Genomic DNA, 22,425 nt, shown 5'->3' on the forward strand with positions numbered 1-22,425 from the left:
TGAAGTAAAAGTAGTCAAAAATATTAATAGTAAAGATTTAAAAAAAAACTTAAGTAGTGTACTTTAAAGTATTTTTACTTAAGGACTTTACACCACTGGTGAGCAGCAATGTTAAGAGTTAACCTTGCCTTCAATAGTGTAATGGGGAAAAACAGAAGGACATTTATCTTTACATTCTGATATCCACACGTTGGTAGGGGGCATCCTAAATGGCCCCCTATTCACTATATTAGTGCACTACCCTGGCCCTGGTCAAAAGTAGTGCACTATGACAGAAATAGGCTGCCATTTGGGATGCGCCTCATACTGGACTGAAGCTGTAAGAATGAGAGGTACTTAGGGGAACGTTAGAGCTTTGTTTACTTCTCAACAGTATTCAAATCTCTGCGTACTGCTAGGATTATGCAAGTGTTATTCAACTCTTCTCAACTCCTCATCCTTATTGCACCAGGTGGCTCATAGGACACCAACAAAGGGATCTCCATTTCACTCACTGCATGAATGATAAACCTTAAGACAAAGGATAACGGCTCATACATGCTTAGAACAAGTTTTAAAGCATACCTGCAGGTTTCAGGTAGTGTTACTGAGATATGCATTACAAGTGACTCTCAAAGATGCAAGTCTTCAATGTCTTGGTGTTCTTTATATTGTATCGGACGGTTTCCTGAACACAGATGAAATTTAGAACTGGATTAAAAAGCAGAAAAGTGTTTTTTAGTCCAGGACTATGCTTAATCTGTGTCCAGGAAACCAACACTATCAATTGATAAAATGAAGCTTAGTACAGGATAAAATCAATACCCAATATGTTTGATATTATAAAATTAGCAAAGCCTTTATTCACATTGTCATTACTGTGATTTATTTGAGTCATTGAAAAGTGTGGAACACATCCTTTATTTATACTGTTAAGTATACACCAACACACACAAAATGTTGATTATCCTGACACTGGTAGAGCCTAAACCAGCACCTGGATCTAGACAGTGCTGCGCAGAGCCTTGTTCATGTTTACCATTAAACAAAATGTATATATGTACAAATTTATATTTCACCCGAGTCATTGGCGACTGGCCGGTCCGTTGATGAGGTCAGTAATAGTCCTCAAGGTCAGCTTTGTCTCCCTGATTCTGAACAACCTGCTGCTCCCTATACAAATCAGCAATCTGAAATGGGACAGAACAAAGAAATAAGTGAGGGGGGGGGGGAGATGAATGAGCCAATTGGAAGCTGAGGATAAGGTGGCCATGATGGTACGAGGGCCAATTTATATCAAATTACAGGGGGATAAACACAGAATACCAAATTTGGTGGAATAAAATGTACTGTGTGTATATATTTGGGAGAAGCTGAAACACAGAGGGGGAAGCATAGATCTAGAATGATGTATTTATATGAAAGAAAACTGGCACCCTATTCCCTATTTAATGCACTACTTTTGCCTGCAATATGGATGCACCCTCTGTCTCTGAAGGTAGGTTTCTTCTATAGAAAAGGGTGTCTAAAGGGTGAAAAAGCGCTTTGGTGATGAGATTTCACTTCCTTGTGTTATAAAATACATTTTACCAAGACAAATATGATTATAAATGTTCTGAATCATTAGTGGGGTCTTTCTCTAACATTTCGTTAACAGTATATCCAAAAAGGCAGAATTTGTAACCTAACACATCTGATAATAATCACAAAGCTCTGTTGAAAGAGCATGCAGCAACTTGAGGATTTCACATTTTGTGGTTCTCGTCTTCAAAGTTGTTTCCTCGGGTCGCAAAAAGCTAAATTAGCATGACACGAGCTGAATTTAAACGTAAAAGGCTTTTTAAAAAAGTTTGCGGTATACTCAGTGCTCTGTTGACATTTCACAGATACTTGTTTTTGTGAGAAATCTTCAAAAAGAACAGGAATTTCACATTAATATGAAAAGGGTATACCAAAATATGAAAGTACTACATGTCATGTCTTAAAATGGATATACATCTTACCTCTACATTGTTTTAAGTCCTGCGGATTTGAGAAGAAAGATGGCGAGTTCAACGGGAAAATGAGCCTGTCAAGTAGCATCCAGCCTAGCTGATGCGATGCTGTGCAATTGTCCTTATTTTTTTGGAAAAATATTTGGCCTCCATTGATTTAGTCACCCTAATTTTGGCCATCCTACAAGGGTAAAAACTCCAATAACTTTTGAATGGATTATGATAGGGGCATGAGGTTTGGACCATTGAGTTGACCCATTTGTCAAAATACGCGTTTTTGATTGGACACCCTACATAGAAATACATTTGGGACGCAACCAGAGAAATTCTGAACTACGAGATACACTGTCACAGCAGTGTCTTCAACTACCTGTCTTCCTGAAGTTGCGTCCTCTGGCTTTTTATCATCTCGGATCCTCAGGAAGCGTGGGAACCGAAGAGAGATGCCCTTCTCTAGGTCACACTGGGAGAGAGGAGAACAGACATTAATCGCCAGTAACAGTATTTGTATAATTCCAAATAGATGGTTTGTAGATTGTCAACACTTCAAACAACTATCCGCTAACCCTAGCCCTTACCCTAACCTGAGCAAGCGGTTGAAGCTCTTCTCTGGGTCACACTGGGAGAAGACCAGAGAGGGCTAAAGAAAAGCTATGAATCATCTTTTCACCTAAACTTGTCTGACTTTTGCTGCCGCTAAAGACATTAAAACGGAAGACTATTGTGGGTTTTCCTTTCACAGTTAATATGCCTTTTAAACCCTGAACCAAAAGACTGGAGGTTGAAGAACTATTGATTCGAGGATGGCAACTCTTTATTTAATCTAACATAGTACCATGATATCACAGCTTTGTTGAGTACTAATGCAAAGCACAGATTAGGATCCATATCCACAAAGAGCTTTGGAGTAGAAGTGGTGAATAAGATTTTTGGACAGCACTGCTACTCAGACTGCTACTTAGGCCTATACGAGTGTGTTTTTAAGCTATGGGTAACATGGTCGCTTCATGGTAGATCTCTTAAATAATATAGTTTTTAAGGGGAAACAAAAAGTGGCATGATCCTCATGAGAAATTTGAGACATAAAAAATGTGAAAATGTTCCGGAGATATTTCGCAACATCCTGAGACCTAAACATTTTAGATTTGCAGAGGGGATTATTGAGTTAAAGATTCTGTTGTGGTTGCTTCACTGGTCGGCCCTCAAAGATAAAATTGCATTGAATCAAATTATTAACTTCCAAATTACTTTAAACTGGCTTGAAATCCAAATATTATTTGTACTGATGAGCCATTGTACAAGGACGAGTTCTACTAAACAATCCCATGCCAGCCTTGTAGATCGGCGACAGCGATAGGTCGGCACACTGCACTTCCCATACTTGCACGGCATCAAGCCACACATCGGGCTCTGTTGATCGGTCCACACGATGATAGGGGTGGGGCTTGGGCAAAATGTGCTCCTGGAAAAGACAATGCCTTCATAGTTAATTGGGTCTAAAGACTTTTGGCAGATTCGCTTCAAGAAACTCTGCGCTTCGCATCAAACGAGCATTGAACACAAACGTCTCTGTACTGTACCTCCAAATCTTCATCCTTGAAACCTGTCCCAATCTGCAAAGACAAAATAAACGGAAAAATATATTCCCCTGTTGTAAGCCAGATGAGACATTTAGCAGAGCAGAATAACAAAGAATTGTGAAAGAATTCCCTGTGCAAAATGCCTTTATCCTATTTGGACTGAGGCGCTGTGTCACCTTTCAGAGAGACAAACCAACCGAGACAGAGAAAGACAAAAAGTCACCTCCTAGGCAAGGAGGTACACACACAGACATACGCAGACGCACAAAGACACCCCTGACACACACACACACAGACAGACCTTGCAGACTGACTGGAACTCTTCATTGTCCTCATCGTAGCGGGCGAGCAGGAAGCCTCCGTAGGTCCCTGGGGTCGCGGGAGAATTTCAAAACCCCCCACCCCAACAACATACAAAAAATATATAATATCATCTTTGTATCTCAAAATCATTGTAATGTGGTTCATCTTAAAAATCTAAATGAAAATTATTAAAATCTAAAAGATCAAATTCAACATTGATCCTGAGAAAAGGCCACACTTGACCGTTGAACTTGAATCATTCCCACAGTAAATGGCTAAGCCAGCTACGCTATGAAACCACACACTATTGCAGACTTCAAAATTACCGGCCGCAATAGATACGGCGAAAACAATGTGTGGGGAGGCAGAGTCACAGAAACTCACATCAATACCTGTGCCAGACAACACTGTCAAACAAATCATTCATGCTATTGCTAGCAATGAAGAAGAAACTGACTGAACGACCCAAACTCCAAACGGACGTTAGTGTTGAGAGCCGAGATGCCTATGAATTGCCTTGTTTACTATAGATGTCGGGGGATGCTATTCACGAGGACACAATGTTCTGTCTCACGATTCTCGAGCATGAAACGGCACAGGGGATGTTCAGTATTCTGCGTGGCTAACAGATTCCATATGGGATCAAATGGCTGGCTTTTGCACAGATGTGGCTCCATCTATCACGGGACGGAGGTCAGGTCTCTGCTTTCTAGTTATGAATGTGTCTGCCTCCGCCATATGAATGCGTTGTATGATAACCCGAGAGCAACTGTCGGCAAAAGAGCTGAGCACAGAACTCGGAGATATACAAGTAACTTCGATTGTAAACTACATCAAACCACACGCCGGTCTGCATTAAAACCAGAGATGAGGTGCGCACTGTAGACCACGCCCACTGACTTTGAGAAGCGCCAACGCGACCTGCATCAAGCACACCCATCTCATTAGTTGTGGTGAGATAAGATACATTATTTCAGACTCATTTGCAAATGACTCATAGCCCCACATCAGAAGTATGTGATGGGGAGTTGAGAAGACAAATAAAAAATACTGTTAGAATGTTTTCCAATTGACTGCCATAGCCCCAAATAAAAGTTAACTTTGGCTGTTAATCACATACATTCTTTTTCCCACATGGTTGGGATCTGAGATTTTTCAGATATCAAAATGGGATCGTGGGTCAAAAAGGTTTAAGAACCCCTGGTACATACGTGTGCGTGCGTGTGTATATGCATGTGTGGTTTGTGTATGTGTGCGTGCATGTGTGTACCTTGAGTCAGTTGTGAGAGCACTTGGCGTCTGAGGATTCAACCAAAAATCACACCACAGGAGGACATACAATTAAGAATGCATCCCAAATGGCACCCCCTTCCCTATATAGTGCAATACTTACGACCAGGGACCATAGGGAATAGGGTGTCATTTGGGACACAGCCTAAGACATTCATTAATAAACAACTTCAGGAGAGAAGGAGATCGCAGAAGACAGGGTTGACCTCCCACAAACACATGGTTGGCTCCTGTCTCTCTCCCTCCCTCCCACACACACACAGACAGTCACACACACACACACACACACACACACACACACACACACACACACACACACACACACACACACAGTAAATAGACCGATCCCACACTGACACACACACCTCGAACAGACTGCTCCAGGAACTCAACGATGGTGTCTGTGTTGTCTGAGTCAATAGGGCGGGCGAACACAAACTCTCCCTCCTTCTCCTCGAAGCTCTCCTTCAGAAGGGCCCTGCGATGGGACAGGGGCCGCTTTACCAGAGACTGAGACACACACACCACTGAAATTGCAAACATTACAATCAATGTCTAATGATTCAATGTCTAATATATTACGCTAGCATCCTGTCCAGGGGGTGTACCTCAGTGTTAATTTCATCAACGAAAAGTGGCGAAAATATTAGTCAAACACCTATGTGTTTATTGTCACAGCCGTGTATATCCCCCCTCAAGCCGATACCACGACGGCCCTCATGGAACTTCACTGGACTTCATACAAAGTGGAAACCATATATCCTGAGGCTGCATTTATTATCGCTGGGGATTTTAACAAAGCAAATTTGAAAACAAGGCTACCTAAATTCTATCAGCATATTGACTGTAGCACCTGCCCTGGAAAAACACTGGATCACTGCTACTCTAACTTCAGCCCTCCCCCGCCCTCCTTTCGGCAAATCTGACCATGACTCCATTTTGCTCCTCTCTTCCTATAGGCAGACACTCAAACAGGAAGTACCCGTGCTAAGGACTATTCAACGTTGGTCTGACCAATCGGAATCCACGCTTCAAGATTGTTTTGATCACGCGGACTGGGACATGTTCTGGGTAGCCTCAGAGAATAATATCGACATATATGCTGATTCGGTGAGTGAGTTTATAAGGAAGTGTATAAGAGATGTACTCACTGTGACTATTAAAACCTACCCTAACCAGAAACCGTGGATAGATGGCGGCATTCGCACAAAACTGAACGCGAGAACCACTGCATTTAACCATGGAAAGGTGACTGGGAATATGGCCGAATACAAACAGTGTAGTTATTCCATAGGGAAGGGAATCAAACAAGCAAAATGTCAGTATAGAGACAAAGTGGAGTCGCAATTCAACGGCTCAGACACGAGACGTATGTGGCAGGGTCTACAGACAATCACAGACTACAAAAAGAAACAAAAAACAGCCATGTCACGGACACTGACGTCTTGCTTCCAGACAAACTAAACACCTTCTTTGCCCACTTTCAGGATAATACAGTGCCACCAATGCAGCCCACTACCAGGGACTGTGGGCTCTCCTTCTCCGTGGCCGACGTGAGTAAGACATTTAAACGTGTTAACCATCGAAAGGATGCCGGCCCAGACAGCATCCCTAGCCGCGTCCTCAGAGCATGCGCAGACCAGCTGGCTGGTGTGTTTACGCACATATTCAATCTCTCCCTAGCCCAGTCTGCTGTCCACACATGCTTCAAGATGGCCACCATTGTTCTGTATCCAAGAACGCAAAAGTAACTGAACTAAATGACTATCGCCCCGTAGAACTCACTTCTGTCATCATGAAGTGCTTTGAGAGACTAGTCAAGGATCATATCACCTCTACCTTACAGGTCACCCTAGACCCACTTCAATTTGCTTAATGCCCCAATAGGTCCACAGATGATGCAATCGCCATCACACTGCACACTGCCCTATCCCATCTGGACAACAGGATAACCGATGTAAGAATGCTGTTAATTGACTATAGCTCAGCATTCAACACCATAGTACCCTCCAAGCTCATCATTAAGGTTGAGACCCTGGGCCTCAACCCCGCCCTGTGCAATTGGGTCCTGGACTTCCTGATGGGCCATCCCCAGGTGGTGAAGGTAGGAAACATCTCCACCCCGCTGATCCTCAACACTGGGGCCCCACAAGGGTGCATGCTCAGCCCCCTCCTGTACTCCCTGTTCACCCATGACTGCATGTCCATGCACGCCTCCAACTCAATCATCAAGTTTGCAGACGACACAACAGGCCTGATTACCAACAACAACGAGACAGCCTACAGGGAGGAGGTGATGGCACTCGGAGTGTGGTGTCAGGAAAACAACCTCTCACTCAATGTCAACAAAAGGAGATGATTGTGGACTTCAGGAAACATCAGAGGGAGCACCCCCGTATCCACATCAACGGGACAGCAGTGGAGAAGGTGGAAAGTTAAGTTCCTCTGCGTACACATCATGGACAAACTGAAATGGTCCACCCACACAGATAGTGTGGTGAAGGCACAACAGTGCCTCTTCAACCTCAGGAGTCTGAAGAAATTTGGATTGTCACCTAAAACCCTCAAACTTTTACAGATGCACAATTGAGAGCATCCTGTTGGGCTGTGTCACTGCCTGGTACGGCAACTGCACCACCCACAAATGCAAGGCTCTCCAGAGGGAGGTGCATCACCAGGGGCGAACTACCTGCCCTCCAGGACACCTACAGCACCCGGTGTCACAGGAAGGCAAAAAGATCATCATGGACAACAACCACCCGAGCCACTGCCTGTTCACCCTGCCACCATCCAGAAGGCAAGGTCAGTACAGGTGCATCAAAGCTGGGACCGAGAGACTGAAAAACAGCTTGTATCTCAAGAGACATCACTAACTCAGAGAGGCTGCTGCCTATGTACAGACTTGAAATCATTGGACACTTTAATAAATGGATCACTAGTCACTTTAATAATGCCACTTTAATAATGTTTACATATCTTGCATTACTCATCTCATATCTTTATACTGTATTTTATACCACCTATTGCATCTTGCCTATGCCGCTCTGTCATTGCTCATTCATATATTTATATATTCTTATTCCTTTACTTAGATTTGTGTGTACTAGGTTGTTGTTGTGGAATTGTTAGATTACTTGTTAGATATTGCTGCACTGTCTGAACTAGAAGCACAAGCATTTCGCTACACTCACAATAACATCTGCTAAGCATGTGTATGTAAACAATACAATATGATTTGAGTCAGTGACAATTGACAAGAGGACTAAATAAATCCAGGGGAAAAAATAACTAAATGAAAAGGATTTCTCATTTTGGTTTACAAAAACAAGACTAGATTAAATTATCTGTGTGACTAAAATCTGACTAGTAAATGGACTGGACAAGAGTTTTTGGAGAGATTGAGAGCTTTTTAGTGTCATTTGTTTGGTCCAATCAAAAACATGCATGACATTAGTAGAATTGTAAGGCTTAACTTTGATTACAATACATCTACAATATGTCCAGAGGTAGTGCTCTAGACTGCGGCCATTTAGTCACATTTTGTGACCCTTTGACTTGGCTGTGCGAGTTACATTTTTTATTGGTCGCATCAGTGGAAGCTGAAAATTCATTACATGGTGACCTCACTCAAAAGTTTAAAAAATGTCCTAATTTTTGGCTGCTAAAAACCATGATTTGGTCAAACAGTAAAGTGCATTATCCTCATGATTCCAGTAATGAAATTGTCTGCCCAGCCCCTGGGCATGTTTCGCTGGGGCCCGCTGCTGTGATGAACGAGCCACTTGATGTGCGCTATGGGAGAGAGAAAAAAGCTTCTGATTGTGTAACATTTAAAAATCCAATTTGGGAAATACATATCTTTGGAAGCAACTACTGTTGTTCTCAGCTTTCTGTGGGTATAATTTATATTTGTTATCTCTTAATATTCAGCTCAAAAGCAACTATTTTACAACCAAGACATTTGATTATTCTTTAAGATGCGAAGCGAGGGTCGCGAGCTACAACATTTAGGACATTACATTTACTGTCCAGAGTGCTTACATTTTCATACGGTTCCCCGTGGGAATCGAACCCACAACCCTGGTGTTGCAAGTGCCATGCTCTACCAAGTGAGCCACATGAGACACTAGCAGTGGGTATTATATTTAGGGTTAGCAATCTAGCTAATGTGTTTTGAGTTTACTTCCTGTGGTGAATTAACCCCAAAATAAATTAGCCTATGATATTAGTGCACATAACGATTAAGGCAAATTACTCTCTATTGAGCAACAAAATTCAGAAAATTCTGGAGCCCTATTTTAATAGTAAAATAAAAACAATACTCTATTGTCAACCCACAATTAATGACAGTCACTGGATTAGGTAGCACATCAACATATCTTGAATCATGCATTCCTGCTTAGACATGTTCAATGAAACAACTTATTTCTCGAGAAGCCTACCATCTCAGTAGTCTATTACAGTCTAAAGCACTGTGAATGACTTCATAAGGCAATTACACGTTTTTCTATTGCGTGACGCTGTGGAAAACAATTGGTGCGAATCATGGGCTGGTGCCACCAACTGAAAAAGTTATGGGAAATGTTAGTCTGGAGCCCTGACAAGGGGTGTGACTTTTTACCTGCTGCAGATGAATGCGTTCTTCTGGCAATTTGGCTGTTGAGAAGAGAATCAAGCACATAAAAATGTAGGACAAGACCATGCATGCTTGTGCACATGGAAGTCAGTGATGTGTTTACTAAAGGTTAATAAGGCCATTTAATGTGCTTGACTAAGACTTAATGATATTTCAGTCAAAATGAATAAGACTAGACTAAAACTTGAACAATAAGCTGCCTCATGCTACAGAAAAAGGATAGGCTGTTCTGAATGGAACAAGGTTTACTTAATAAATATCTAACAGACTCCATAACTCCCATCAAATCAAAGTTTATTTGTCACGCGCACCAAATACAACAGGTATGTAGACCTTACAGTGAAATGCTTACTTAATCATCATCCCAACTCACTTCTCCGTTGAGATACAGCAGGTCAAAGGCATACACACACACACACTTGGACCTTGATATCAGCTGCATCCACGCCCTGTAAAAAAATAAAACAAGTAATTTCACAGCAACCTAACTAAACATGACCATACACATACCTACCTACACACTAAAAAGAGCATTCAAAACCTAGATTTTTTGGCCCCTTCACTCAGGATATTGTTGCAGTCAGGGGACTTGTGTACCTCAACGGCCACCTCAGAGGTAACTCCAGGCAGGTCTAACCTGACAGCTTGAGGACGAGGGATCAAACAAAGCAGTCCACCTGATGAACATAGAGAGCATGGTAGGAAAATGATCCACCACCACTGCAGACAACTTGTGAACACAGCTGCCTGGGCTAATCACCCATCCAGCTGTTCTGAAAATAATTACAGAAACCAAAACCATGGATACTGAGTATGTTCCCCCCCTTATTTCTCTTGCCTCTCGCCTTTCTCTTCCGTGTAGTGAGCACCTGGAATGGCTGGATCTGTTTCTTTTCTCTGTTCCAAGCCACAGCCTCAGAGTCAAGCACACAGGACACCACAGACTCCTTTACCTGAGGGAGGGAGGGAGAGGTGTGAGAGAGAAATGGGGGAGGGGAAGGCAGAGGGGAGGGAGAGAGAAATATGGAGCGAGTGGGAGACAGAAAGAGGGGAGCAAAAGAGAGAAAGAGGAGAGAAAGAGAGGTATTATTCATGAGGTGAGCTTATGACCATGAAGGGGCTAAGATGCTGGCTGAGTGTGTATCCCAAAAGGCATCCTATTCCCTATATAGTGCACTACTTTTGACCAGAGCCTTATAATGGGAATAGGGTGCCATTTGGGATGCATACGGGGTGTGCTAGTGTTGAGAGGGTTACTTTTACCATGGGAAAACAAGAGATGATATCGGGATATTTGGTCGTATTGTCTTCCTGGTTGCGACTGAAAATACGCACTTCCCCATTCTCCAGAATATGGATCTGCACAAATACAATAATCAATAGTTATCATTCAACCAATAACAGTGAGTGAGTTTCCTATCATATCTGGAGAGTAGAGAGACAGGCAGTGTCCAAGGCTTTTCCTCAATTGATTTTTCCTCGCATCCTCTCTCCCTTCTCAAAACCCACTGGAGAAGAAGGTCAGAGGGGAGGGGCCTTGGCTCTTCTACTCCAATATGGTTGAGAAGAATTTGAGGAGATAGAATGCTAGGAATCACAGAAAGACGAATTGACAGAGCTCAACTGTATGACAGAAGCTCCAGATGTCAGCATCTTAGAGTTCCATCTGCTGGCCATTTCAGGAGTCACACTGCAGTTTAAAAGCACAAAGAATAGGAGGTGTCACACTGGGTGAATCTCAAGTGAATTTCCATTGTATTTTTCGGACTTCTGGCCTCGCTCTTCTCGGCCTCCTCCTCAAAACGCATTGGAGAAGAAGGTTCTAGCGGAGGAAGACAGATCTTCTGCTCAAATGTGCTTCGAGAAGGTGAGTAGAGAGGTTAGGAGAAATTGAGGAAGGATAAATAGAGAATGAGAAGTTACACTGCTCTCTCCAATGCCTTCACTGGGAGGGGCTAACACAGCCCAACAGCATCATGTCTGTTTTCTAACAGGGGCACACAGTTGACATATACACACACACACACACACACACACACACACAGTAAGAAAACAGACACCTGTGCTCTTTCTCCATCATACTTGTACTCGCAGTTGAAGGGCGGCTTTGTCGAACCTCTTCATCACCTCTCCTACACCTTTGGTGGGGTGAGCAGGCATGGGCCTCAATGGCACACCTGAGGTGGGGGAGAGGAGGGTGTCATAAATCAACACACACACACACACACAGTACTGTACCCGGGGTGAGTTTGCAGTGGTTGGGCAGTTCATCTATGCCCTCCATCAGTACTGGGATGATGACATCATAGTTGGGCATCTCACTGGAGTGGACAAACAAGAAAACATCACCAGTAAGAGTCAGTCAATAGAGTGAATCAGTGTGTCCCAAAATGGTACACTATAGGGCCCCGGTCTAAAGTAGTGCACTATTGTGCAGTGGTTCTCAACCAGGGGCACTAGTACTCCAGGCAGAGCAAAACGCACTTGGTTTGTACAGTAACCAAAAAAAGAGAACCACTGATATACATAGGAAAACGGGTGTTTATTTGGGACACAAATCTGGGTGTAGGTCAGGTGGTACTTAGGGAATGTGCTGTGAGTGAGTATATACAGTGGGTTTAGAGGTGTACAGTACCAGTAGGTCTGTTTAAGGACAAGGCTCTTCTCCTCTAGGCAGGTTTTCTGTTTTCCTGCACTCATTCCTTTCCCTGCATCGATCACCACTGGAGGGAAGCCTAGAATTGCACATGAACCAATGTCTGAGTCACAATAAAAGAAGACATTGTTATCATATGTATGGGTTATATTGTAACAATGTTGGGGAAATGTTGAGGGGTAATGTTGTGGTAGTATTATGAAAATGTGACAAAAACATTGTGATAATGTTGTGAAATCATTATAATTTTGAAGTAACATTGTGAAAAGGTGATACAGTTGGAGGAAATGTTGTGTAAACATTGTGATGATGTTGTGGTGGTCACGCAGTGTGAGCGTTGAAAAAACGTTAGCTGGCTCACCTTGTCCTGGAGGAGTCAGGCACACAGCCTGACTCAGGGCAGCCAGTACACTCTGCTCAGCCAAGCCTATCCTCAGCTTCCCTGCCAGAGACCTGTCAATCAACCAACCAACCAACCAACCAACCAACCAACACAGACATGAAAATCTGAAATCAGACTTTGTTTTTAACATACATTGATGTTGTGCTGCTTTGACGGTGTCCTTTTTAGTGTATGTATTAGCTGGTAAAAAAAAAATTAGGTACCATCTTAATCTGTTACTGTGACGACCAGCTGCTTGTGAATGGACAGACAGGTGTAATACAAGGTTCAGATTGACTAGTGAAGGAAGAAAACATGCTCCACTAAATCCTCATCTAAACCAATTTTAAAAAAAAATAATTTAAAAGATGCTTGGAACCAAAAATGTATGACATGAACATTTTAACAAAAGGCCAGTACTCAATGAGTGCAGACCGACAGGTGTTAAGTACATCCCAAAAGGCACCCTATTCCCTTTGTAGTATACTGCTTCTGGCCAATAGGGCTCTGGTCAAAAGGTAGTGAGCCATTTGGGAGACATGCTCAGGTTGACCAGTAGTAAAGTGAAGGCAGATTACCTGACAATGTATCTGGCCTCAGAGAAGCGGCAGGCTACATAGAGACCTTTGATGATGTCAATCTTCTTATTCATGGTCTGCAGAGAGAGCGAGAGAAAGGGCCAAGAGATTCAGAGGGAGCGTGGGAAAGGAGAGGATACGAAAGGAAAGAGGATAGAGAGAAAAGGAGCAACGAACTACCACAGGACTAGGGCTTATGTCCCAAATGTCACCCACCTTCAGAAAGTATTCATACCTCTTGACTTATTCCACATTTTGTTGTGTTACAGCCTAAATTCAAAATGGATTAAATCTTTCTTTTTGTTGCTTACCCAGCTACACACAACACCCGAAAATGAAAAATTGAAAAACACGTTTTTTGAAATTTTGCAAATGTATTGAAAATGAAATACAGAAATCTCTCATAAGTCTTCACACCTGAGTCAATACTTTGCAAAAGCACCTTTTGCGGCGACTACATCTTTGTAGTCAGTCGTCTTGGGTATGCCTGTATCAGTTTTGCACATCTGGATTTGTGGATTTTCTCCCATTCTTCCTTGCAGATTTTCTTAAACTCTGTGTCATGGAGCGCAGTTCCATGACTTATAGACAATGAAACAAATTGGTAAGAGAAAGACTATTGTATCTCTTCAAGGTATAACCAAGAAACCTGAAAACAAGAGTTGGTTAGAGTTGAGCATTCCGTTTGCCAACAATACTATTACATAAGGTGCCATAGTTAAGTGTTTGTTTTAGTAACTGGCGTGCACATCTATGTAACTTGTTACCAATGTTCTACCGTGTATAAAGCTGCCCATTTAAAACGTACATGCTCTAGCAAAGTAAATATATTATTCGAATGACGGTCTAAGTGTTGGTAGAGAATAATCATAAAATATAACCTACCTGATGTGTTGTTTGAAGCTCTGTGCCGGTGACACAAATTATTCTGCGTCTTCGAATAACATTTCATTGGTTGATGGGATTAACAAAAGTGATGAATTATCCCGAGGGTGAATTACATCATGAATGTGAATTGTGTGACTTAAAGAAGTTATGGCAGTGTGTGTTTATGTAAAAATGTTGTTTATGATGTTATATGTCCATGGCAAATTACTGTATGCATCTATGGTAGAACTGTGTTTTGGGGATATCATGATAGAACATTCCTAGCGGAAGGGAGTTCTTGGAAAGAGTACTTAGGTGCTCAGTTGGCCTTTGCCTGGGGGAGAACAGGCTGGGCAGGTAACAGGTTGGCTAGAGTACAGCCATACCTTATATTTGTTATAGACATGGAGTTGTTGCTGGAAATGGTTTATACCTTGAATATCTTTGATTTATTAAAGTCTTTGTCAATGTCCTGCTTATTATTTTCTGCACAAAGTGTATTGGCTAATTCGTCCTGCACCTCTTAATATTGTAAATAAAAGCCTCTAAGAGAGGTGAGCACCAGAACATCCTGTCTGTCTCACTGTTCGATCCGCCGCTTCGGGTTCTTCACACTCTTAAGTTAGATGGGGAGCGGCTTACAGCAATCTTCAAGTCTTTCAATCTTGCTTTGGCCGGGCCACCCGAAGTCTTTCACATTCTTGTTCTGAAGCCATTCTAGCATTGCTTTGGCTGTATTTTTTGAGGTCATTGTCCTGTTGGAACAATAAATCTTTACCCCTGTCTAAGGTCGTTTGCACTCTGAAGCAGGTTCTCATCAAGGATTTGACTGTATTTGGCTCCATTCATTTTTCCCCTCTAGCCTTACCATTCTCCCAGTCCCTGCCGGTGAAAAGCGTCCCCACAGCATGACGCTGCCACCACCATGCTTCACGGTAAGGATGGTGTTAGATAGGTGATGTGCCTGGTTTTCTCCAGACAGAGCTTTGCACTTAGGCAAAATGGTTAAAATAGTGTTTCACATGCCTTTTTACAAACTCTGGGCGTGCCAGCATGTGCCATTTTCTCAAGAGTAGCTTCTGTCTGGCAGGTTCTCCCATCACAGCCAAAGGAACACCGTAGTTCTGTCAGAGTGGTCATTGGGTTCTTGGTCATCTCCCTGACCAAGTTTCTTCTTGCCCGGTTGATCAGTTCGGTAGGACGGCCAGCTCGAGGCAGAGTCTGGGTAGTTCCATATTTTTTCAATTTCCCAATGATGGAGACCACTGTGCTCTTGGAAACTTTCAACGCTATAATACATTGTTTTATATCCTTCCCCAGATATATGCCTCATCACAGTACTATCTCAGAGATCTATGGACAGTTTCTTGGACTGCATGGTATAGTTTCTGCTCTGACAACTGTGGAATCTTATATAGACAGGTGTGTGTCTTTCCAAATCATGTCCAAACAACTGAATTGGACACAGGATGACTCCAATCAAGTTGTAGTGACATCAAGGATGATCAAAGGAAATTGGATGCACCTGAGCTGAATTTGGAGTGCCATAGCAAAGGGGTGTGAATACTTATGTAAATGATATTTCTATATTTCATTTGCAAACATTTATAAAACATTTTCACTTTGTCATTATGGGGTATTGTGTGTTGACGGGTGAGCATAAAATCTGAATAAATTTCAAATTCAGGCTGTAACAACAACATTTGGAATAAGGGGTATGAATACTTTCTGAAGGCACTGTATATAGTGCACTACTTCTGACCAGGGCCCAAGTCAAAAGTAGTGGACTATACAGGGATGCCATTTGAGATGCACACTAGATGCACACTATTCAGGTAAAAAGTAGTGCACTTTATAGGGAATAGGTTGCCATTAGGGAAGCAGCCTGAGAAAAGAACATGCATATAGGGCTTGGAGATATGGCCAAAATATCATATCATGGTATTTGGAGAAAAACAAATTGCTGGTATTCTACATTTGCTTCATGAGTAGTGTGTGACCCTTGGGTGACAACACATACAAGTGATTTCAAATGGGTCTTTCTTCATTCTGACTGTTTTATACTGTTCAATTCAACCAAAAATACATTTCATCAATTTCTGCATTTCCTGTACTCATTTGAGTTAATTTCCACACTCACGTAGGCTGGACGAAACGGACAAATAATCTAGGCCTTAGGGCCTCCCGAGTGGCGCAGAGATACTGGGTTCGAGTCCAGGCTCTGTAGCAGTCAGCCGCGACTGAGAGACCCATGGCGCAGCGCACAATTGGCCCAGCGTCGTCCGGGTTAGGGGAGGGTTTGGCCGGCAGGGATGTCCTTGTCCCATCGTGCACTAGCAACTCCTGTGGCGGGCCGGACGCTGACACGATCGCCAAGTGCACGTTGTTTCCTCCGACACATTGGTGAGGCTAGCTTCCGGGTTAAGTGGGCATTGTGTCAAGAAGCAGGGGGCTTGGTTGGGTTGTTCCGGAGGACGCACGGCTCTCGACCTTTGCATCTCCTGAGTCCGTACGGAAGTTGCAGTGATGAGACAAGACTAACTACCAATTGGATACCACGAAATTGGGGGGAAAAAACTATCTAGGCCTTATTTTTAACCAAATGTTGCAATTGCGATTTGACTTGCAATTTAGAGAAAAACATTTGGGTGAACAGTTGGAATCATGGAAATAGAATTAGCATAATCATTATATAATCACCATTACATAATCATCATTATATAGAGTATAATAGTAGGCATTTTGAAGTGTTTGACATGACAACGAATGAAAATGCCTGGGAAGAGTTATTGCGACAGGGTAGGAAGCGAAGTGTTGACAAGTGTTTCCTAGGGGACCCTGTAATCTTTGGCAAAATTGAACGTTCTCTCTTAGCTACTTCATGTAGCCAACATATTCTTGCTTTGCGTATTCCTCTGATTTAGAAGATACTGTTGCACAAATAACATGCTGAGTTAAGTCTACACAATCACTGCTATTATCAGGCTGTATAGCTAATTATGTTTGCTCTGACTCAGCACATTTATTAGCTAGCTAGCGATTAGCGTTAGTGGCTAACAATTAGCAGCTAACCAGATTTAGGCCCAACTTGCTAAGAAAATATAAACTAGCTGTTTGCAGATGTAAGAAACAAATTAATAGTGTAATTATTCAGCTCTATTGGTTTTATACTAAGAAGCTAAATGAACAGCAAAACAGCAGAATTGTCACCAACATTGTTGCATCGGCTGCATTGGCCATGCAGACTGAACGCAAGTGTCACGTGGTCGAGGAACAACACGTGCGCTCCTTGAGTGACAGGGGGCGGGGCTAGGTCTGTATGGAAAGCGGCATGCTGAGGGAGATGTCTGAAGTAGCGAAGTAAACTATAAAAATGGATGTTACACATGGCGTATCACATTTAACAAAACAAACATTCAAAAACCATAAAGTAAAAACCCTAACCGGTCATTAATACCGGTATATCGTAAAATACAAATACGCTACACCGCCCATGCATACACATACTAGAGATGGCACGGTTCACTGCTACAGATCGGTATCCGGTGCAAATGTTTAAAACCTGTTGGGGATAGGGGGCAGTATTTGCACGGCCGGATAAAAAACGTACCCAATTTAATCAGGTTACTACTCCTGCCCAGTAACTAGAATATGCATATAATTAGTAGATATGGATAGAAAACACTAAAGTTTCTAAAACTGTTTGAATGGTGTCTGTGAGTATAACAGAACTCATATGGCAAGCCAAAACCTGAGAAGATTCCAAGCAGGAAAGTGGAAATCTGATTTGTGGAATCACCTTCAAACTTTGCCTATGTAACACACCATGAGTTAGGATTCATTTAGCACTTCCTAAGGCTTCCACTAGATGTCAACAGTCTTTACAAAGTGGTTTGAGTGTTCTCCTGTAAAAACTGACCGAACAAGAAGCCTGGAAAGTTGGTCATAGGCGGATGGCCATGTCTACTATGACGCGCATGCGTGTGGGGACCCTTTCTTTCCGAAACGTTTTATAATACAATGCAATCGTCCGCCTCAAATATTATTGAAGTTCTGATTGAAAAAGGCCCTAAAGACTGCTATACAACGTTTGACATGTTTGAACGAAGGTAAATATTTATTTTTTGCTCTTTCGTGGCGACAGTCCCGCGGGCTTCGGTACATTTTGAGTAGCCTACAGAACGCGCTAACAAGAAGGAGCTATTGGGACATAAATTAACTTTTTCGAACAAAACTACATTTGTTGTGGACCTGGGATTCCTGGAAGTGCCTTCTGATGAAGATAATCAAAGGTAAGTGAATATTTACAATAGTATATTTGATTTTAGATGGTTCCAAGATGGTGCTAACATGTATCGCCTAGCCTATTTTTCTTAGCATAGCACCCCGTTTATTGCAAAGTGTGATTTCCCAGTAAAGTTATTTTGAAATCTGGCAATGCGGTTCCATTCACGAGATGTTAATCTATAATTCTTTGAATGACAATATTATAATTTACCAATGTTTTCTAATAGTAATTTTGTAAATTGTAGCGCTGATTCACCGGCAGCATTTGAGGGAAAATATTTTCTGAATTTCACCGCCACTGTAAAATGCTGTTTTTGGATATAGATATGAACTTGATGGAACAAAAAATGCATGTATTGTCTAACATAATGTCCTAGGAGTGTCATCTGATGAAGTTTGTCAAAGGTTAGTGCATCATTTTAGCTGGCTTTCTGCTTTTGGTGACGCCTGTCTTTGCATTGACAAAACATTACACACAGCTATTTTCAATGTACTGTCCTAACATAATCTAACTTTATGCTTTCGCTGTAAAGCCTTTTTGAAATCGGAGAACGTGGTTAGATTAAGGAGATGTTTATCTTTCAAAGGGTGTAAGATAGTTGATTGTTTGAGAAATTAAAATTATTCGATTTATTCTGTTTTGAATTTCGCACGTTGTATCTTGTCTAGCAATCCCGTAATCGGGATCCGAACGGGAAGGGGTATCCCCAACAGGGGGATACCCCTATCCCCAAAGAGGGGGATACCCCCTTGTCTACCAATTGGATATCATGAAACAAAAATACCAAAAAACAATTCTTGATTTTCGCCATGATTGAACTGATTCTGTTACAACAAGTATTTCTGGTGAGTATTTTTCTGGATAACTTCTCATCCCTAGTTTGGGCTCAGACGGACGGATGCAATGGTATTTTACGACCTTGTCTCATCGCTACAACTCCCCAATGGGCTCCAGAGAGGCGAAGGTCGAGACATTTGTCCTCCGAAACATGACCTGCCATGCCGCACTGCTTCTTAACCCCCGACAGTCGATGTCCAATGCCCCGGGGAAATCTAATTAGCATAATAAAAAAATCCCCTTCAAAATGTGTGTTTAATATAGAAATATCTGGTATTTTGCATGGGATGCATCTCAATCCACCGCATCCGCCAATAGTGGCCTTCCACATCTGCGGTGGAAGATAGCCGAGCTACAGCAGTGTTTGTCAGACCATGAGAGAACCCAATAGTCGGTCTTCTCACGAAAACGCCTGTACGGTTTGGACTACACACTAATATGACCCCTCAATGGAATGGTGTTTTGCTCTAGGACAAGCCTCACAGGACTAGTCTGAAGGTAGCCCAGTACCATTTTTTTTTTATTAAGTATACAAAACATTAGGAACACTTGCTCTTTCCATGACAGACTGACTAGGTGAATCCAGGTGAAAGCTATGATCCCTTACTGACGTCACCTGTTAAATCATCCACTTCAAATCAGTGTAGATGAAGGGGATGAGACAGTTCAAATGATTTTTTTATGCCTTGAGACATGGATTGTGTGCCATTCGGTGGGTGAATGGGCAAGACAAGATTTAAGTGCCTTTGAACCAGGTATGGTAGTAGCTGTCAGGAGCATTGGTTTGAGTGTCAAAAACGGCAACGCTGCTGGGATTGTCTGATTTTCTTTAAGCACCACCACTAATGAGCTGAGCTTCTCAGTATTTTTTTCTTCACCTCACACAGTAAGTCAACAAAGTCTTATTTTTTCATCCATTGTGAATGACAGTAATAGTTCCTCACAGTATTTGAAAAAATCTTTCCAACACTCTCCTGGCCTCGATAATCACCAAGCCTCGGTGTGAAAGAGCAAAATATTATGATCTAATGATCCTATATATCCAGTGGAAACATAAAATACCTGAACACTTTTCCCTTGCGCAAAAACAGCTGTCATGCAGGAAACTGCTGGCCCGGAATGGGTTAGTTGATACAATGTCACAGCTTTGGGTGGGACCCAGTTGATTGTGTCAAATCAATCTTGCACTTCACTAGCTCAAATCCGTAAAGAGATGAACGCGATTGAAAGAACCTGCATTTTCGTCAGGACATTTTCTACCGTTTTTATTTGTCGACTTTAGGCTCATGTATTTTACTTAGCTGACGATGGAAGTTATAGGCATGGACGGTAAACACCGTATATCCGCGTATTTGGAAATAGCCACGGGATGATTTGTCAATACCGTTGAAACCATTTCTTTAAAGTTTTAATACATTTTAATATTTGTAGCTACTTTAAGTAAATACCCGCAGTCAACTTGTGCAATACTTTAGGAGACAAAGCAGATGGAGTTCATTTCACCTGTCACATTATGAAGCTTACCGTAGTTCACCAGAACAGTTGAGCTAGTCATGCGTTTGTTTGTAAATGGCACAAGGGGAGCAGGTCAGTGCAGCTGTGTATTGACAGGGGTCGCGTTTTACACTAAAAGTCAAGTTCTTGCTTCAATAGAGTGATCAGGGACATGCAACTCTAGTTTTCCTCGACAGAAAATAGCTTCATTTACATCCGATGATTAAATAAGTGCAATGCTAACGTTATTTGGCTGGCAGCCACAAAAGTAAATGAGCTTACAATGAAAAATGTATTTTTTTGCAAAAACAATGCATATGTCTAACGTTTATCATAGAAATAATGTAGCCAGCTCCATTTCCTAATGTTTTGCTTAAAGTTACACTTGCGTATTACGAGAGAAAAGTAGGCAGGCTACACCGAGAACAGTACCGGAGAAAAGTAGCTACAAATCAGTTAGAGCGCTGTCTGCTGATTGAATACCCATTTGCGAATTCTCATTTGAGTGAAGTGCAACTGAAGCACGAAATTAGTCTGATGCCAAGCAAAAATTACAATAAGAAGCATTTATTTGTTTTTACAAAAAACGTTATTTTTCTCCTGCGTTAAAAAACACAGAATTCTGCAATAATGTGACCCTTAAATTTAACTTGCTAGTTAATCTAATTAAGCGACTGAATTATCCCCGTGATTCGCTGGAAAGGGAAACTGAGATTCTGCGGAAAGAGATCAGGGTGCCTTGTGAGGATCAGGCGACGAGTGGCTAATCTGCCCTTGCCTTCCGTCCAGCTAGCTAACGTTCAATCGCTGGAAAATAAATGGGACGAACTGAAAGCACGTTTATCCTACCAACGGGACATTAATAACTGTAATATCTTATGTTTCACCAAGTCGTGTCTAAACGACAACATTAAGAACATACAGCTGGCGGGTTATACACTATCGGCAGGATAGAACAGCAGCCTCTGCTAAGACACGGAGCGGGGGCCTATGCATTTATGTAAACAACAGCTGGTGCATGATATCTAAGGAAGTCTCAAGGTTTTGCTCACCTGAGGTAGATTATCTCATGATAAGCTGTAGACCACACTATCTACCTAGAGTTTATCTGTATTTTTCGTAGCTGTCTACATACCACCACAGACCAATGCTGGCACTAAAACCGCACTAAATTAGCTGTATATCGCCATAAACAAACATCCAGAGGTGGCGCTCATTGTGGCCGGGGACTTTAATGCAGGGAAACTTAAATCAGTTTTACCTCATTTCTATCAGCATGTTAAATGTGCAACCAGATGGAGAAAAAAATTCTAGACCACCTTTACTCCACACAGAGACATGTACAAAGCTCTCCATTTGGCAAATCTGACCATAATTCTATCCTCTTGATTCCTGCTTACAAGCAAAAATTAAAAGCAGGAAGTGCCAGATACTCGGTCTATAAAAAAAGTGGTCAGATGAAGCAGATGCTAAACTACAAGACTGTTTTGCTAGCACAGACTGGAATATGTTCAGGGATTCTTAAGATGGTATGGAGGAGT

At 42.1% G+C, this 22,425-nt stretch overlaps 1 protein-coding gene across 4 annotated transcripts; it reads right to left on the reverse strand.

Annotated features, from left to right (window-relative positions):
- Nucleotides 1-533: 533 nt before the first annotated feature.
- On the reverse strand, nt 534-12,509 carry LOC115169314 (DNA ligase 1). 4 transcript variants are annotated; one of them, XM_029724811.1, is made up of 14 exons: nt 12,418-12,509; nt 12,021-12,103; nt 11,046-11,141; nt 10,621-10,735; nt 10,324-10,459; nt 10,156-10,231; nt 9,768-9,802; nt 5,512-5,624; nt 3,855-3,922; nt 3,554-3,586; nt 3,292-3,435; nt 2,344-2,436; nt 1,059-1,169; nt 534-690 (listed from the first exon to the last, which is right to left on the reverse strand). In XM_029724811.1, exons 2-13 carry the CDS (start codon nt 12,051-12,053, stop codon nt 1,095-1,097), a joined length of 1,017 nt encoding a protein of 338 aa, XP_029580671.1. In that variant the 5' UTR covers nt 12,054-12,103; nt 12,418-12,509; the 3' UTR covers nt 534-690; nt 1,059-1,094. The 4 variants fall into 4 exon arrangements, with proteins under 4 accessions (XP_029580671.1, XP_029580670.1, XP_029580673.1 ...); XM_029724810.1 differs by lacking the exon at nt 534-690 and having other exon boundaries at nt 813-1,169; XM_029724813.1 differs by lacking the exons at nt 534-690; nt 12,021-12,103; nt 12,418-12,509 and adding an exon at nt 11,843-11,983 and having other exon boundaries at nt 813-1,169.
- Nucleotides 12,510-22,425: the final 9,916 nt, after the last annotated feature.

The sequence above is a fragment of the Salmo trutta genome, chromosome 31 (genome assembly GCF_901001165.1).
Source record: "Salmo trutta chromosome 31, fSalTru1.1, whole genome shotgun sequence".
Taxonomy (NCBI): Eukaryota; Metazoa; Chordata; class Actinopteri; order Salmoniformes; family Salmonidae; genus Salmo; species Salmo trutta.

Excerpts from the sequence above, each read along its gene's own strand:
- LOC115169314 (XM_029724811.1), bottom strand. The coding sequence starts at position 12,053 with ATGAACTGCCCAACCACTGCAAACTCACCCCGG. Across the intron at positions 10,736-11,045 it reads TCATCTCTTGTTTTCCCATG|GTAAAGGAGTCTGTGGTGTC; the intron begins GTAAAAGTAACC and ends TCCCTCCCTCAG. Across the intron at positions 3,587-3,854 it reads AGTTCCAGTCAGTCTGCAAG|ATTGGGACAGGTTTCAAGGA; the intron begins GTCTGTCTGTGT and ends TTGTCTTTGCAG.